Raw genomic sequence first — 19,991 nt, 5'->3', positions numbered from 1 at the left:
TTACACACGCACACACACACACACACACACACGCGCGCGCGCATACACGTACACACAAACACTTACACACACACACACACACACACACTCACAATCTCAACACGCACGCGCACAAACACGCACGCGCACAACAATGATAAAATTTTGAGACAACTTATCTATATTAAGAATTGGGTTAAATTTTGATCGTCTTGAAAGTTAGATAGTCTTGAAAGTAAAGTTTATCTAATGCAATGCTGTCTACACTTGCTGCAGTTATGCTTCTGTACGTAAAAAACGCGCAAAATTTCATGAAAAGCAGACGGAAAAAAGACTTCTGCTCGACCAGTGAAATTAAACCAATAGATCAATAGATCATCGCAGCTTGACTATTGATAGGCTATTAATCGAACCAACGGACCAATAGACCAATAGGACTTTCAATCCCCCCCCCCTATATCAAATCAACAATACAACTCACATTTTTCAGATTTTGATTGCCAATCGGTTGCGAGAAACTGATAGGAACCTCTGGTGGCATATTTTCGTCGTTGTTGGTGTTGGTCCACGATCGATAAACAATTTGAACTTGTCGAAATGATGATGATGCCATAACTTCGACTAAATAGCTATCAACCTACTTTTGAAAACACTTCAATCTGAAAAACCATTGTTCAAAGTATTTGTTTCGAAACAGGATAATCCTGTAAAACGTAACAGGGCGTCAAAGAAGTAAACAGATTCTGTTCTCTGGGTTGTTGCCCCGGGCTGATTTATAGACAGAAACCGTCCCTGGGACCCACAGAAGGAATGTGCAATTTCTAGCGTTCGTGCTTCTGAAAAACACTTCCAAATCTTACACCTGCGAATCGTGCAAACTTTTCTTCCTGCAAATACTTAAAATCAAGAATTAGCAGAACGGGTCAGGGGTCGGCGGAGATTCAACACCCCCCTCGTGCCACAAATCCCCCACCCCGTGTCACAGATCCAACACCCCTTCTCTCCCCCCCGTGTCACAGATCCAACACCCCTTCTCTCCCCTCCCATCTATGTTGTTTTCTTTTCAAAACGAGCCGTTTCGATTTCTCTATCTGTGGGCATCATCGCCGTCTTCGTCGTTCACAGAGGCACCACTGCCTTGTCTATAGTTCATTTTTTGCGAGTTTCAAAAATGAAAAAACGGCTGTGAAAGTGGGGAAAGAAGATCCTGTATGAGTGTCAGTTGCAGTTGAGTGCCATTTCCGGTTTTTGAGGGGGGGGGGGGAGGGGAGGTGAGGAGTTCCTGTTCGGACCACTGAGTCCTGAATCACTCAGCAACTCAATTTGAAATCACTAATTAATTATTTAATTAATTAAATAATTAATTAATTAATTCATTCATTCATTCATTCATTCATTCATTCATTCATTCACTCACTCACTCGCAATAATCACAATCGCTCAACCCCACCACCACCCTACCCCCTACCCCTCCACCACCAACCCTCTTAATCCCTTGTGTACTGTTGTGCACCAACCATCCATACAAAACATAATAATAAAGTCACAGCCATATTTGATCCAGCATTTCTCATTCCTGTCTTTCCCTCTATCTGTCTCTCTCATATTAGCCTGGGTTTTTGGCCACTAATTCTTCCTAACTTTTCGGTGAGTGTCTCTCCTCTCAACACAGGGTGGTGGTGTTGCTGCTTGTGGTGGTAGTTAGTTGTAGTTGCAGTAACGTGTCCTTAAGGCCTGCGGCGGGACTTTTGCATGCAATTTCGTCATGGTCGATTTTTTGGTGAATGTCATACGGTATGGACATTATCCTCATATATCCATCACCGTATTTAGTTCTTATTTACCATTTGAAGGGCACGTGCTTCAGTTAGCTAGTTTAATTTAGTTCATCATACGTTATGGCAACTTCATGTCTGTTCATACTTTAGACAGGGAACTGTCTGTTCACAATGTAAACGAATTGCTGAGTTCTTCCTGTTCTATGATCATGTCGTTAACAAAATGTTATTTCCTTTTTAATCTTAAATTGTAACTTAAAACTTTCATTCTCCAATTGGCATCGCTGTAATTCAGTTTCAATTCAACTTCAATAAATCGCTCTTAAATTACGCCTGCTCAATTGAGATTGAGCCATTCGCACCGCGAATAATCAATTCCGAGTTGAGAATTCAATTAGCATAAAGATAATTGGCAATCGCGACGCAACTGCCCTAGCTCAGTGGTTCGATAAGCAATCGCGACTCAATTGAATAAAACAATAGTAATTGAGTACAACATGGCGCAGTCAGCAGTTGAATCCAAAAAGACGCCTTTTCACGTCGACGCCTTCTGGGAAAAGTCTACTGCCACTCCACCGCTAACGTGGGTAAAATGGACACAACAGTGGAAGCTAGCACTGCTAGCAAAAAAAGAATTCAGCTTGAACATCTTTTGAATGACCCACCAGTCACTGTAACATACCCACCCGAGCCGACTTACCAGGAACCAGTGGAGAACCACACGCAAGCAACTGAAAGGGATCGAAAGATCCGCAATCAACAGCTCAAGGTAAATTGGCAAAATCGTTGCAAACAGATCGATGAAACTGGTATCTTGTGTGGAGATAAACAATGGGGGATTTGTGAAAAAAATCAATATCACTACTATAGTTGAGCATTGGCACTGAGGGACGACGTATTTCAAAAGCAAAGATCCCCATTTCCAAAAAGAAAAACAGCCATTTAAAGAATTATGGCAAGCAATGGAGGACTCTTTCATTAAAATTAGAAACATCACGTACGACCGCGTTTTCTTCTACTCTTTCAAACAACAGAAGGTCGAATCTTAGGTTTGAAAAATGTGATGATGAACAATCCGTTAATTATATAACTACACCAACAGTTAAATGAGCAATTCTATGACACTAACTATGATAGCGACTCTGAAAATTATGCAGCGGCCATTTCCTGCGATTCAGCTCATCAACTAGAACCCCTCAACGCAAAAAACAATTTGGCAAAGTACAAGTAAACGCAATGACTCTGGAAGTGTAGTTACTCTCATCACAAAGACGCTAGCAAATCGAATCCTTCGAACTTCACCATCTGCAAAATGGATCACTACAAAAGAGAGGAGGGAATTAAAAACTTTCTCAAACGACCCAATCAAAGTCCTTGGACATCGCGAGGCCACAGTGTCATACAATAAGTGGACAGCAAAGATGCTCGCCTAATAATTGTGGAGAACGGTCACAAAATCATGATCGGGAGAGATCTCTTCAATAGCCTTGGTCTTGCAATTGTCCAACAGCAACAACCAGAGGCTGGTAAATGTGTTAATAAAATTTAAAATTGTACATGTAAGATTAAAGAGACAATCGAGGCACATTTAGTCTCCAGAATTGGCCTCTCAAAGACACATGTAGCGAAATCAAAATTTCATCAAAAGTTTGCAGCAAAGCATCAAAAAGATCGGCGCCTTCCCATTAATCTCCCACCTAGTGTTACGGCAGAATTAGAACGCCTACAGAATGAAGGCCATATCGAAAAATTATCTAGTTTCTCAGACAAACATTTCATATCTCCAATCGTGATCACAGTTAAGAAAGACCAATCTGTCAAATTGGCATTAGACTCTAAAGTATTTAATAAAGCCCTACATAAAAACAAATACCAAATGCCTAACATTGACATGCTAATAGACACAAACTCACTATTCCTTACAAACAATCAAAACGGTCAAAAAGCATACTTTTCCACATTAAATCTCAAATATGCTTATAGTCAATTAAAACTACACAATGATACTGCGAAACACTGTAAATTTAATATTATTTGTGGAGAATCTACTGGCACTTATAGATTTAAAATAGGATTCTACGGTCTCACTGACTTGCCGGCAGAATTTCAAAAAGCAATGGACTATACACTGATAGGCCTACAAAACACCTATTGCTTCTTAGATGACTTCATAATTGTTAGTACTGGGACTGAAACAGATCATCTAATATATGTCACAAAGTGCTTAAAAAAGTTAGATGAAGACAATTTGAGATTTAATGTTCAAAAAAGTCACTTTGCAAAAACGGAATTTGAATGGATGATGTATAAGTTTACCTAAACTGGTATATCACAACTTGAAAGCAAAAATGCAGCGATTCTAGCAATACCACCACTACCAACATTAAAATGTTTAGGATCTTTTCTCGGATCAGTACATTATATTGGCAAGTTCATACCACACCTAGCACAGTGATGTCATCCGTTTAGATCACTTCTCAAAAAATCCACAAAATTTATTTGGACAGAAGAACATACTAAACACTTTAATTTAAGAAAAGAAAAAATTGCTAGCAGCACGGAAAATAGTCACTACAATACGAAATGAGATGTTAGAGTTAAATGTGACGCTTCACAATCAGAACTGGGAGCAGCACTAGAACACTCTACACCCTACACACTAGTACACCCGAAGGATGGAAATCAATAGCATTCGCGTCACGATTTCTAAACTCAACAGAAGAACGTTATAGTGTTAACGAACTAGAACTATTGGGAATAGTTTGGTCGATTGACTATTTCAATTACTATCTGTATGAAAAAAGTTCACTGTCATAACAGATCATCGGGCCTTATTATCCATATTAAAAAAAACACAGCTCAAAATCTTACAATAGTCGACTTTCTAGATGAATAGACAGATTACTTCCATACAATTTCACAATTGAACACATGCCGGGAGCAAAAATGGGCTTAGTGGATTATATATCGCGAAACACTTTTGCAAAAGCTAAAAAAATTTCCACATATGCCGAACATTTCGTAGTAGCAACAATATCTATATTTCGTAATCCAATGAAACACTTAAATAGAAGTAAACAAAACACGATACAAAAACTTAATAGCATATTAAAGTTACATTCACCCTCATCCAAATCAAACCCGTTAATCGCACAACAAATGCATATATCCTTAAATACTAATTCACAATTTAGTACTAAACCAGTTGCCTAGCAATCACTACAATATAGAAAGAAATTGCCATTCGCGCCGCAATTAACACTTTCAAATTCCATAGTTAATCAGCATTTAAATATACCATTCGCATCTCAAATGCGTCCTAAGAATAAAAAATCAGAATTTGCACTAAATAACTTCACAATAAATGATTCATATTCCATTAACAAACTCGCTGCAAAAGCAGTGCAAAAGTCAAACGGTAAAGAATGTGAACAATTATGCCCAATAAAGCCCATTAATGGTATTAAATCAAATAGTCCACCTAAATACTCTAAATTAAGCGCGAAAACACAAAATCTTAAATAGAAATACCACCGGCGAAAGAATAACTCGCTTTTTGGCCAAAACAAATTCAAAAATCAGTCCTCTTCAAATAACTCTGTCCAATCAGTCAACTCAATGAACCCTGTTCATTCAATCAACAGTATTCTGAAAACAAAGGCCAATAAATCTACTCCGACGAAGGCCCGGGTCACCTTCTCCGACACTACACCGTCGACACCCGCAGCAAATACGTCATCGGATACGGAAACCACTCCACCAGGCAGTATAATCGACGCGGCAGACGATATACGTTTCACAGAAACACTCAACAAATTTTTTAGCAAAAAACTTCTGGCCATCCTCACCGGGAAGGAAACAATTCTTAAGGAAATTCGCGATTGTATTATACGAAAAGATCCCCATAGACTACGCAAAATCAGCCCATACATCTTCTTGTACTGGCAGGACATCAGTGTTAAGCATGGATGTATCTGTGTGGGTCAAAGGAATACCCAAGAGGATAGAGGATGCAGTGCTCGAAGACATCCATTCGATCCATCCTGGAAGCATCGCGATGCTACCTTTAGCACAAAACATTTGGTGGCTATATATATATCGGGATATACTGGCAAGTGAGCGAGTGCAAAACCTGCACAGAAATTGTTAAGAATTTAAAATCAGTTATTCCTCACTGCAAATGGTCACCTTTACCAAAATGTGTTAAACCGAATGACGAAATACAAATAGACTTTGGTGGACCAATACCTATTGAAAACGGTATTGAACAGTCTTTATTACAAGCGTAGATAGATACTCAAAATGCCCTACAGCAGAAATAGAAAATAAAGCTTCCAGTACAATTGTAATTAAATTTCTCAATAACTATATGTATAACCATGGGGTTCCGAGAACTGTAAGATTAGATCAAGCTAGATGTTTTACAGGAAAAAAGTTTGAAACATTTTGCACAGCAAATAATATTATACCTATATAAGCACCAGCAAATGATCACAGAGCAATAGGTCTAGTAGAACGTCTTATTCAAACAAGTAAACGCCAAATATCGTGTATGAAAACACAATTGAAAAAAAAAATTCACTTAGAAGATTCACTACATGCAATTATACAACGACTAAGAATTTCAAAAAAATAGACATTACACCATTTGAGGCACATTTTGTTAGAACATGTAACACACCAATTTCAAATGTCACCACTTAACCTAACAATAAAAATTTGAGTTGCAACAAAATAATTAAACATTATTTAGATGAAGACACATTACCAGGCCAATCCCATCTGACAGAGGAGCAGTGGGCAAACACGGCCTTATGCTCAGATACCGAAATCGAGAATGTCATTTGCGCTGCGGATGCACGTGCCAAAAAAGAGCAGGATAAAATGAAAGATAGCGAACCGCGGCTCATATGGTCAAAAGGAGTGAACCGACCAATTCCGTGCAGTGAACGCAGTATACAAGTGAAGTTAGCGAGAAATATTCACGAAAATCAACGGCAGAAGAAAAACCTAGATGGTTTATATGAAGTCCTCGCTCCTGGTAGCACTGTTTAAAATAAGCCCAACTACGAGTGTTATTAAAGAACCTAACCGACAGGAAGTACGCGTGCAAATCTCTGATATCGCGAAATTCGGAACAAAAGCTGAACGTGATACAGATTTGGGGCAATATATAGAACGCATATCAAAGAAAAATTATGAAAAATTGATTGAACAAAAGATCAAAGAACATAGAAGAGGTCTAGTCAGAAAAAACACCGGAGACAAAAAGATTAAACGGAATAAGAAACAATCAGATGACATCAGCGTCGTATCATCGGGCAGATCCTGTATTTCAACAGCCAGTAACGGTGCACGTTCATTAAAGATGAGGGTCCCCAAACGCAACCGGAAGCATGATGAGGCTTTCGTTAACAGACCCGAACTAATACAAATTTTACACTTTAGTCCACCTATGCCACTGGCAGCACCCCCAAATAATCCGATAATAGCTGGACCACCCACGGCTCAAATGGGTTCTCCAAAAATTCCAACGCCCATTTTACGCAAAAGTCAGCGTAAAGAAAAACGGAAAATGACAATAAGCGACACATCTGATTCGGATAAATCATCAGTCAGGAAAAATAAAAGGACCCTAAAAAGACAGAAAAAGACTACGACATCCATAGTTGAAAAAATTCAAAATACAGAGGGGTAATCGGCCGACATTCTTGAATCAAGTACAGCATTCATTGGGGGAAGTGCAACCACGAAACCCCCATGAAAGATGGACTACTGATCCCAATCCAAATCTACCCAGAGAAACGACGGTTTTGCAAGCCGAAACCCAGGATCATTCGCATTCAGAGAAAAATTCAAAAAACAATTTGAACTCTATACTTTATCTATTATTTAATATTTTATTATCTATATAACCGGTGAATAAGTATTAATTTTAAGATTTTATGTACTAATTTCAACCGGGGGACATTCCCAACAGGGGGAAATGTCATACGGTATGAATATTATACTCATATATCCATCACAGTATTTAGTTCTTATTTACCATTTGAGGTGCAGGGGCTTCAGTTAGCTAGTTTAATTTAGTTCATCATACGTTATGGCAACATTATGTCTGTTCATCTTTTAGACAGGGAACTGTCTGTTCACAATGTAAACGAATTGCTGAGTTCTTCCTGTTCTGTGATCATGTCGTGAACAAAATGTTATTTCCTTTTTAATCTTAAATTGTAACTTAAAACTTTCATTCTCCAATTGGCATCGCTGTAATTCAGTTTCAATTCAACTTCAATAAATTGCTCTTCAATTACGCCTGCTCACTTGAGATTGAGCCATTCGCACCGCGAATAACCAATTCGGAGTTGAGAATTCAATTAGCAGAAAGATAATTGGCAATCGCGACGCTCAGTGGTTCCATAAGCATTCGCGAGTCAATTGACTAAAACAATAGTAATTGAGCACAACATTGGAATCGAAAATTTCAAAATCTGCCTGAATTTTGTCTGATCATGGTAAGAATCAAGTTTAATTTGTCAAGTACAAAATCATGATTAAAAAAATTTTTCTGAATTTTCCCTACTCATAAAAACCTATAATTGGACTGCAAATGTACTTATTCAGAACTGATTTTCTGAGCTAATGTGGGAATGTAAAGATTCAGCGCTGAATTGTGCTGGCAATAGTGTCCGGGCATTAACGTCAAAAATTTGAATTGTAGCAAACTTAAAGTTTTGTCGTACAAGGTTAACTTAATCACATGAACCAAATGATCAAAACATCAATATTGAATTGATGATTGTTTTCTGGTCATATAGTTACCTTTACATTAGTCGTGGATAATGATCAGTTTTATTGTGTCCAGTACTGTTTCGGGTCAGGTATAGTTTTGGCCGCTCGGCTCACGGTTAACTCATAATTTACTGCTCAATAATATCGAAAAATTCTCTTATCTTTAATCATTCGTTTGTAAAGGTTCTCATAAAACTTTGCAGCAGGAAAAGTTCAAAACTGCTCCAAGTTAGTAAAAGATTTTGGGCAAAATTTGGGTCCCAGATAGGAGTATATCTCCCGTTGTGCATTCCCAGTTACTCTTCGATCTTTGGTCATGAAAGAGTAAAAGTGGAGAGCTGTGCAACACTTGATGACGTCATCCCAGTGGGTGACATTTGATTGGATGCGCGGAGAGAGCCACAGATGACCACCAATGTCCCGCCAGTTGATAGGTGTAAAGTGCCACGAATGCAGAAACTCAATATCTCTCGTGTCTGAAAATAAGAAAAAACACAATTATTTTTTTTAATGGGGAAAATTGACATGATTGTATTCTATTCGTGTTTCTCAAGTTCTATAATTTAATTGCTTTTGAAATTTTGGAAGGCCATAACAGGAAAAAAGAAAATCCACTTAGGTCTCCTTAGTTGCTCTTCTCAAGGTTGAAACTACAAGGAGACTTGGCAATGTGCGTACGCACATAAGGTTCCGACCCCGCTCATCCACATTCTTGACTTAATTGGCCACCAAATGATAAAGAGAAAGAAACTTTCAAAAAAAACATATAGTTGAATAAACAACCAATGGAATACAATAATGCCACGCTCGAGGGCCGATGAACGTTCTTGATAATAGAACTACTGGAAAGGACAATAATAATTATCAAACAACAAACAAAATTTATATAACAACAAACAGAATAAAACTAGATGTCTATAATTTAAAAAATCATAACAAGTTCAAATTCGCATCCGATAAAACCTTAAGGAAACAATTAAGACTAAGCTGCATTAGAAGAGACATGGAACCTATTCTCAATGAGATTGGGTAATTGGTCGAGAAAAAAGAGCAAAGAGGTGCTAGTTTTAAAAACATTTAATTTCACCATTTCTAATATTATTGGATATCAACTGAAATACCTCAAATGTTCATATATATATCTCCTTAGGTAGCAGTTGACACATTTCATTGTCCAATATTCAATTGCGCCAAATTTCAAAGCCAATGGGACTTAAATTTAATTATACAAATTAGAAAAGAGAACAAAAATCATATAAAATGTGCAAATATAAAAAATCTGAAATATTTTATGAAATCTCGTAGTAACAGTAGTAACAAAGCCGAGAAACAATTGTTTCGGGCTAAATAGAGATTCAATTATAGCTCACTGGAAACGAGTTGTGACCTGTGTTTACAGAGAGTGAGCGCAAAACAAATTGACCGAAAAACTAATTAAAAAAATGACCCAAATATGTTTTTGAAAATATGTTTTTGAAAACATATAGTTTCAAAAGTTAAAGAAATCTTAATATTTCAACAAACAGCGATGGATTAAGTTGCAATACCTTAGGAAGCCAATTGGGCCGGTTAATGATGAGACTGAGTCACAACCCCACAAAATAACAACAAATGTATAAGGAAGTCAAAATTTCAAATAATTTTACTAGATCACACTATTCAAGACACTATAATTATAAGATGTTGCCTATAAGAAATCTAAATTGTCTTTTTCTCCTCATCATGACAACAACAAGAAAACCAAAAAAATGAGCATTATAAAAATCTCGAAAACTTTAAAGAAATTAGTGGTCGCAGCAATCAGTCAACAAGCAAGCGCGAAAAACATGTTTGAATCAGGACAAAATATATAGATCTCTAATAGCGAGGGTGAGTTACATGGTTACAAAATTCAAAGCAAAAAGGATACAAGTGAAATTTTTTTAAACTCAAATTGAAAGTCTTTAAAACAAACAGCTGTAAACTGAAATCTTTAACTAGATTGAATCGTACGTCCTGGGGAAGCAATTGAGACCTTTGGTTATCAAATATAGGGCGTACAACAACAAAAAACAAGACAAACACAGGCAAAAACAAAAAAATCTATAAAAATTTGCGAGATAAATTTGTCGCAGCCCAAAAATGATAAACTATATAACAGCATCATGAAATATATAACAAAAACAAGTAACATATCCATATACGCCTTTTTCCAACGCTTAGCCTTAATGCTACTATGCTTTCCTTCAATTGGACCGGTTAATAATGTGATAATTCGACAAGGAAACAAAATGAACTAATAATATATGCAATTAGGCTCAAATTTTTTTTTTAAAATGGAAATATTTGGTATCAAAACAAAATGACCATTAGTTAACCAAAAAACCGTTACGGACATTAGTTTATAACCCACAGGAAATCATTTTTTGCTTTTTTTTTACTGAGACTCTGCCCGAAAATTCAAAGTCATAACAGATAATAATAACAATTGAACGAAATGTCTAGGTTCATTTATACCAGATTAACTATTACTGGATCTTTGACTGTGGACAATAATTCATTGGGCATCAATAAATTCAAGAAGTACATGAAAAATTTTTTAAAGAAGTTAGAGCCAAAAAAAACCATGAGAAACCGTAATATAATCTCGTTGGGCCTCCATTTTTGTAATTAGTATCTGTCATTAAGTGAGCCCTGATTTGAAATTCTTCCAAGTAAAAGAAATTTACATGAAAAATTTTACATGGCGGAAATATTTTGAAAAAAGTCACCCAATAAAAATCTTAAGTTTTTTTAATGTATGACAGCCCATATGTTGCTGAGCCTCTTACAAAATACTAACTTGTTCAAATGGTTCCAAAATAGATCATTTTCTCATCAAAATTTTTAAGTTTGTCAAAATAAAAATGCATTTTTTATAATTATCGAGTTTAAATTTGCAAAAAACTGACAAAATTACAATTCAAAGCCAGTGGGTGTGCAACTAGCTCGTTTGTCAGTTTAAAAGTTTAAAAAGAAAATGGCCGCAGTTTTAAGGTATCTACTTTCAGCAAATTTAAAGCAAGTAGGCTAAAAAAGCAAATTTGGTCCCAAATTTGGTCCAGAAAAAAAAGAATTTTGAATAATTTAGAGTAAATTCTAGCCAAAAGATTTGGATCAAATAAGTCAGCAACCCACCTCTATCTTAGGAGATAAAATCATTAACACTACAGTTTACAATTTGAGCTAAGTTTAGCAAAATTGACCAAAATTATATCAAAAATGCTGAAAATGTGAATAAAAACAACTGAATTACGTCTAATACTCACAAAAATTTAAACTCCGATAAACCCCCTATATAACGCGAAAAATGACAAAATCTTTTTAATTCCATATTCTACGCTGGACAGGCTTTCTAATGATACCACTCATAACTCTCTACGATTATTATATCGATCGGCCAAAATTGTCTGAACAAAAAAACCCATTTGAGTATATAGTTCCTCCACCACTAAAGTGGGTCGAAACAATTATATCGCTGTGGCTTTTACACGCAGGGGCTTGACTTAAAGTTAACCTTTTTCCTGCTTTGGATCCTCATTTAAACGCCAGAGAAGGATCTTTGAGTTAGGCTAAAATACTTTCCCGGAAATCAAATATATGAAAATGAACAAAAGTGTCAATATTGCAGGTTGAAACTCTAGAGATCTATAGAGACCATTTCTTTTTTTTCCGCCAACGAACTAAGGATACATACAGGCACGTCCACGACCACATTGCTTTTGCGGCTTTATGGCAAACAAAATTTTTGTCTGTTGTAAACAAACCAACGAATATGCTTCCTTTGAACAAGACCAGATCATTTCAAATTGTTTTTACCATCATGCTCTGCCAGCCCATCCACAGCCTTCGAGGGCATCGTAAATTTTTCAATCACAGTAATCAAACATAAGTTGCAATTCGGCATTGAGGCAAAGCGCCATAATTGATATTGTTTTGGAGCGGAGGAAATGGGATTATGACAAGAAAAATTTGGATTATGACAAGAAAAGTATTTTGTTTGTACAAATAAGGAGCTATATTTAAACTTCTGGGAAATCAGTGCAAAGAACGCTCAAAAATCTTATTGCAAAGTACTTCTAAAGATGCAAAAAATTATGTGAAGGCATTCAACTTTTTGGGGGGGGGGGAGTAGGCACACACATCTCAAAGTTCTTTCGTTCGGATTAAGCGACAAGATCTTGAATTAAGCTTTTAAAAAAATGCACATATTGAACGGACTTTGAGGGTCCTACTTTCCCCTAAAGTTAAACAAGGAGGCTCGGTAATGTGCGTACGCACATAAAGTTCCGACCCCGCTCATCCGCATTCTTGACTTAATTGGCTGCCAAAAGACGAAGCGATAGAAAAAATTCAAAAACATACACATCATTCAATAAACGACCAATGAAATACAATAATGCCACGCTAGAGGGCCGATGAAAGTTGTTCATAATAAAACTACTAGAAAGGACAAAAAAATCAAACAAAATGAGCAAATAGGTGCGAAGTTCAAAAATACATTTCCATTTTTGAAAACCATTAAATGCACAGTTATTAATGTCATTAGATATCAACTGAAATCACTAAAGTGTTCCCTTATAACTACATAGGAAGCATTTGAGACATGTTATTATCCAATGTTCGATTGCGCAAAATCTCAAAGACAATGGGATCAACGATTATTGTTATAATTTAAAAAGGAATCAAAAATCCTTTGAAATGTTTAAATATATAAAAATCTAACATTTTTTGAAATCTCGTAGTAACAGTACTAACAAAGCCCGTGAACAGATATATTATGCTAAAATCGTTATTATTTGTAGCACAGTGGAAACGGGTTGTGACCTGTGTTTACAGAGACTGAGGAAAAATCGACTGAAAAACTAATAAAAAAGACGAAGCTCAAAAACCGAAACTTACATTTGAAAACCACTACTTTCAGAAAACAAAAGAAATTTTGGACGACAACAAAAACCGTGGATTATGTTTTAACACCTCAGGAAGCCAATTAACGAGCCCTCAAAAAAACACAATTTCATAAAGAAGCCAGAATTTCAAAAAATTTATTGACATGAAACTGTTTAATGCACTATAATTACAAGATGTTGCCTGCAAAAATTTTAAATATTCATTTTGACTTCATCATACATCAACTATTGATCCTCATAAAATGACTACTTAGACATGACAACAAAAAGAAACCCAAAAACTGAACATATTAGATACCTTGAAATCTTTTTTTAAATAAAACTAAATGGTCAAAGCATTCAAGTACAACGTATAATCAACCAAAAAAATATTTGGGTCAACAAAACTAATTGAGACTTCTAATGAGCGAGATTGCGTTACATGGTGACGACAATAAAAGCAAAAAGAATACAGAAAAGAAATTTTTAAATTTTGTTTCAAAATCATATTAACAAACAGCTCTAAACTAAAATGTTTAATTGGGTTGAATTATAGATCTCGGGGAAGCAATTAAGATCTGTCGTTACCGGGTATCTGACGTACAACAACGAAAAGAAAAACAAATTTAGGCAAAACTAAAAAATCCACAAACTTTTGCGAGGTATTTGTGTCTCAGCCCAAAAGGCATAATTTATCCAAAAAAAAATTTAACATATCCAGATACAAATTTTTTCAAATTTTTGTATGTTTGCTGCAAGGCCTTCTTGTCATTGGACTTGTCAATAATCTGATAATTTGACAATGAAACAATGTATCTCATAAAATATGCAATTAAGATAAAAACAAAAGAAAAATTGAAAACGGGTAGAACCAAAATAAAGAAACAATTACAAGAATATAAATTTGTTACCGACATTAACATAAAAATCACCAGAATTTGGTTTCCGCCCGTTTTTACTGAGAAGGTGAGAGAAATAAGAAAGAAAATTGGCAAAGTTTAAAATTTCAGCGACATTTTCTAAGCAAAATGTATTCAAAGTCACAAAGGACATTACATAACAATTAAAAAAAACTCTAGTATCTTTTATAATTGTTACAGCTAACTGAATCTTTGATTTAGGATACTAGGTCAATGAACTGCAAAAACCATAAGAAATGAAAACAAAACACAAGAACTCCATACGCTTTTTAAAAAGACAATTGTTCAGAGCCATAAAAAGCATGAGCTTAGTTCTGAAACCATAAAATCATCTGGTTGGGTCTTGTTTATTTTAAACAGTATCTGTCACCAATTGAGCCCTGATTTGAAATTCTCGTCCGTAATATATTTAAAAAACATTCAGATAGCAGAAATTTTTTGAAAAAAAATTGCGCCAATTAAAATCTGAAAAATTTTTATCATGGGGATCCATGGTGAGATCAATATCAGCCCAAATAAAGCTTAGGGTCTAACAGAACACTCAATTGATGAAATGGTTGCGAAATAGATCAATTATAAACAAAATCTTTCCACTTGTCAAAACTGAATAAAGCATTTTGTAAAGTTATTGACCTTAATTTTGCAAATAATTGCAAAGTTATAAATGCAGAAGACCCTTAGAGCAAGTGGAGTAGAACTAGCGTTTTTCGAGCTGTAGAGAAAATTGACGCAGTTTAATCGTGTCTACTTCCAGCAAAGTTAAAGCAAGGGGGCTAAAAAAAGCCTTTTTTGGACGAAAAAAAATCTGCATTTTGAAAAGTTTAGCAAAAATTCTAGCCAAAAAACACGGATCGAACAATTAGGCAATCCTCCTCTATCTTTAGAGATGAAATAATTAAGACTACGTCTACAATTTTAACATATTTACAATTAGGCAATTATTAAGCGATATTGACAAAAATTTTGTCGAAACTGACAAAAATCTGGCCAAAAAAGAGAATAAAAACAGCTGATTTACGTCTAATGTTCACCAGAAACTTGATAACTCTCTGTAAAAAACCAATATCAAAAATATATATTAAGTTCCATATTCTACGCTGGACGAGCTTTCTAATGATACCACTCTCAACTCTCTACAATTATTATATCGGTCGGCCAAAATTTTTTAAAGTTTGAGTATATAGATCCTCCCCCCTCAAAGAGGGGTCGGAACAAAACAAAACAAGAGGCTCGGAAATGTGCTAACACATATATAACGTTCCGACACCGCTCATCCACATTCTTGACTTAATTGGCTACCAAATGACGAAGATATAGAAAACTTTCAAAAACATACACATCGTTCAATAAACGACCAATGCAATATGATAATGCCGCCCTGAAGCGCAGATGAACGTTGTTGATTATAAAAATACTAGAACGGAAAATGAAAATTGCATATCCAAAAACAGACATTATTTACATTTAAAACTCGATGTCTATAATAAAAAAAATAATAACGAAATCAAACTCGCATCAGATAAAACCTACACGAAACAATTTAATCTATGCTTCATTAGAAAAGATAGCGGACTGTTCTTCAATGCGACTGGTTTACAGGCCGACAAAAAAGAGCCAAGAGGTGCGAAGTTCAATACTACATTTCTATTTTTGACAACAATTAGTTTCACTGTTATTAATATCATTAGTTATAAACTGAAAACCCTAAAATGTTCAATTATAAGAAGCAATTGAGACAAGCCATTATTCAACGTTCAATTGCTCAAAATTTAAAAGTCATTGGGACCTACGATTATTGTTACAAATTAAAAAATATCCTGTAAAATGTACAAAAATAAAAAACCTCAAATAATTTGTGAAATCTCGTCGTAACAGTAGTAACAAAGCCGAGAAACAAATGTTTGAAATTAAAACCGTTATTGAGATTAAAATAAAACTCAGTGGAAACGGACCTGTTTTTACAGAGAATGAGCATCAAATCGACCGAAAAAATGATTAAAAAATTGACGAAGCTCAAAAACCGAAATATGTTTTTGATAAAAATTAATTTCAAAAATAATGACAGATTTAAGATTTCAGCAACTGCGATGGATTAGGATGCAAAATCTCAAGAAGCCAATTGGATCGGTAAATGATGAGACTGAGTAGCGAAACCACAAAATAACAAATATATAAAGAAGCCAAAGCTTCAAACAATTTAACGAGAGTACACTGTTCAAGGCACTATAATTATAAGATGTTACCTGAAAGAACTGTTAATGTTTATTTTTCCTCATTTTAGGATCAAAAAGTCTCGCTTATAAGATGACTACGTAGACCTGAAAACAAAAAGAATCCATAAATTTATAAGTTATAAATTGAACGGTATAGAAATCTCGAATTTTTTTTTAAAACTAATATTCGAAGCAAACAGTCACAACGTATATTTAAGCGCAAAAAAACTGTTTGATTCCACCAAAGTAATTGAGATTTGTATTTCGGGAGATTGCGTTACCGGGTTACGAAAATGAAAGCAAAAAGTATGCAGTTGAAAAACTTTTTTTAAATTCAATCGTAAAGTCATTAAAATAAACAGCTATAAACTAAAATCGTAAACTAGTTCGATTTATTCGTTTTGGGGAAGCAATGGAGACCTAACGTTATCAGGTAATTGGCGTTCTACAACAAAAGGAAAGACATACATAAGCAAAAACAAAAATAATCCATGAAATTTTGTATGATGACTGTGTCTGAGCCCAAAAAGCATCATAAATTATATAACAAAAACAATTACCATATCCAGATACGCCTTTTTTCAACGCTGTGCCTTTTTTCAGCGCTATGGTTTTTGTCAATTGGACTGGTTAACAATGCAATAAATCAACAAGAAGAGAAAAAGATAATACGCAATTAAGCTTGAAAATAAAAAAAAAGATAACGGGTAGTATCAAAACAATGAAACCATGAGTTGAATATAAAACCGCATCCAAAATTAATTTATAACTCACAGAAAATTAATTTTCTCTTGTTTTTACTGAGACTCCGCCTGAATTTGAGAGAAATAAGATAAAATAGTGGCAAATTCAACAATATTTTCTTAAAACAAATATATTTAAAGTCATAACAGAACTTAGATAACAAAAGAAAGAAATGTCTAGGTTCATTTATACCTCAGAACAAACCAGCTGGATCTTTGATTTGCGACACTAAGTTATTGAGCTACAAAAAGATAACAAATAAAAGCGAAACTCAAGTAGTATGTGTCATTAATTGAGTCCTGGTTTGATATTCTTGTAAGTAAAAAAAGTTCACATAAAAAACATGTACATAGCGGAAATTTTTTGAAAAAAGTCGCGTCCCATTAAAATTGAATTTTTTTAACGTAGGGATCCATGTTGAGATTGAGATCAGCCCAGATAATACTGCGCGTCTAACAAAATACTCATTTTTTCAAATGGTTGCGAAAGAGATCAATTTCTTTGACAATATTTTGTAGTTTGTCAAAATTAAAAATGAATTTTATAAAATTATCGAGTCTAATTTAGCAAAAAACTGTAAAACTTATAATTCGAGAAGACTTTCAGAGCCAGAGGGTAATCAACTAACTTGTTCTCAAATGAAAAAGGATATGGCCGTAGTTTTAAGGTGTCTACTTGCAGAAAACTTAAAGCAATTGTGCTAAAAAAGCAAGCTTGTTCCCAAATTTGGTCCCAAAGAAAGTCGAATATTTGAAAAAATTTAGCATAAATTCTAGCCAAAAAACCCGGATTGAACAATTCACAACAACCTTCATCTATCTTTAGAAATAAAATCAAAAACAATACAGTTAACAATTGAAAAAAAAAATTAGCAAAATTGACGAAAATTAGGTCAAAAATACCGAAAATGTGAATATAAACAGCTGAATTACGTATAATATTCAAAAAATTTAAACCTCAATAACTCCCTGTGAAAAGCAAATATTGAAAAAATCTTTTTTTATTTCATATTCTTTTCTGGACGGGTTTTTTAATGATAGCACTCACAACTCTCTACGATGATTTTATCGATCGGCCAAAATTGTCTGAACAAAGAAAACCCATTTGAGTAAATAGTTCCTCCCCCACTAAAGTGGGTCGGAACAATAAAGACAAAATGATTTTTAAATGTTCTTTCTGCACGTTTGTAATGATTATTTCTAGCTAATATTTGATTGTTTTTACAACTTTCTGTTTTCTGTTATACCTCTTGTGTTTTTTTTGCTCAGTTAACCGCTTCTTGCAGCTATCTCGACGCTGGGTTTGCTCTTCCGACTATAGATGCTACGTCGTTTTAGATTTATTTTGGCCGTGTGCTATGTTTCTTTAACTCACTCGGCTCAATTCGCTAAATATTGAGGGTTTTAAGCTGATTTAGCTGTGGAATCCGCAAATTTTAGCAAATTTTTTAAGTCTGATTTCCAACATTCAGTCAATCGAGCTCAAAGAATATAAGGTTTGGACTCTTTCACCAGTCAACCTTTTTCGTGCTTAGTTCGTGTTTCTTTTCGACAGGTGTCTGAATTGGGGAAGCTGATTAAAACAATAAAGTAGATTCAAGGTTCTGTGTATTTTTAAAGAAAATTGAAGTGGGAATTTTATGACATCGCAGAGGTAGACTTTAATGTCAATTGGCTCTCGTGGCCTTCTGTAATCTTGAGTGTTTTGCGCATCTAACCCAAATCCGAGAATTTTTTGTAAATCCCATCTAAATTAATAGAGCTCAAGAGATTTTAGTTACTTTGACTGTGACTGTTTAGGTATACATTTGCGGCGTTATTGTCTTCAAGAAAATAAAAATTTCAATGACCCGGAGGGTGATGTTACTTTCAAAAATTTTCAATTCTTTACCATCTCCAAAATTCAACTTGACATTAGAAAGCGAGGATTTCCTGTAGAACAATCTGGCCACTTTGCCCATCACACCTGGTCCTGCTTGACCTCTAACTTTGATACTAGGGTTGTACGTGTTGTTAATGTACTCCATGGCTACCCACAACAGCTGGTGATGTCTGTGGAAGTGGATGTGTCCATTATTAAGATCCTGGACTCCTTTTTGTGTTCCGGGTGCAACATTGCATCTGGACTCTTCAGCTAAGCTGAACAAAAATTAATAACAATTGTCATGACTAAGTGATACCATTATCGTAAGCTTAGGTGTCCAAACAAAGCAGTCTCAGACAGAACAGAGCCAAATTTCAAAACATACCCAGACAAAACGGTCTCGAATACATATCGAAACAAAATATAATTCGTAAATATTGTAAGAAGAATTAACAAACAATCTATGAAAATTAAACCAAAAATTTGGTTCAAAATACATTATTTGGCACAAACTATGCTTTAATCAACTTAAAATTCGTTCAATGCCAAGCACTCATGTTAAAAGCGGAAGGAGTTTGTTTGTTACTTGATGTGTATATGTTTAACTCTATGTTTAGTAACTCACCTAAATTTAAAAAGGCGAATCATAGATTGCAAAACAATCATTCATATTACCTGAAATAATTAAGGGTAAAAAGCTGATGCGTCTGTACAAGTATTTGTAGATTCGACGATTCGATGTCGGTTACTTCAATGCTCCGTTTCTTTGTCAAAACTGAGTTTCGACAAGAATTAAAC

The 19,991-nt window shown here is 35.0% G+C and overlaps 2 protein-coding genes across 2 annotated transcripts in view; both read right to left on the bottom strand.

The window, feature by feature from the left end:
• Positions 1–19,991, bottom strand: part of LOC142344041 (leupaxin-like) — a 142,550-nt gene that overhangs the window by 54,429 nt on the left and 68,130 nt on the right. The gene's annotated exons all lie outside the window — the stretch shown is intronic.
• Positions 8,595–19,478, bottom strand: LOC142352815 (uncharacterized). Its single transcript, XM_075404954.1, has 2 exons — positions 19,221–19,478; positions 8,595–9,022 (listed from the first exon to the last, which is right to left on the bottom strand). Exons 1-2 carry the CDS (start codon positions 19,354–19,356, stop codon positions 8,760–8,762), a joined length of 399 nt encoding a protein of 132 aa, XP_075261069.1. The 5' UTR covers positions 19,357–19,478; the 3' UTR covers positions 8,595–8,759.

This window comes from Convolutriloba macropyga, chromosome 1 (assembly GCF_964194025.1).
Source record: "Convolutriloba macropyga chromosome 1, txConMacr16.3, whole genome shotgun sequence".
Classification (NCBI taxonomy): Eukaryota; Metazoa; Xenacoelomorpha; order Acoela; family Convolutidae; genus Convolutriloba; species Convolutriloba macropyga.
The sequence above is the reverse complement of the archived record's forward strand: the minus strand, read 5'-3'. Positions and strand labels throughout refer to the sequence as shown.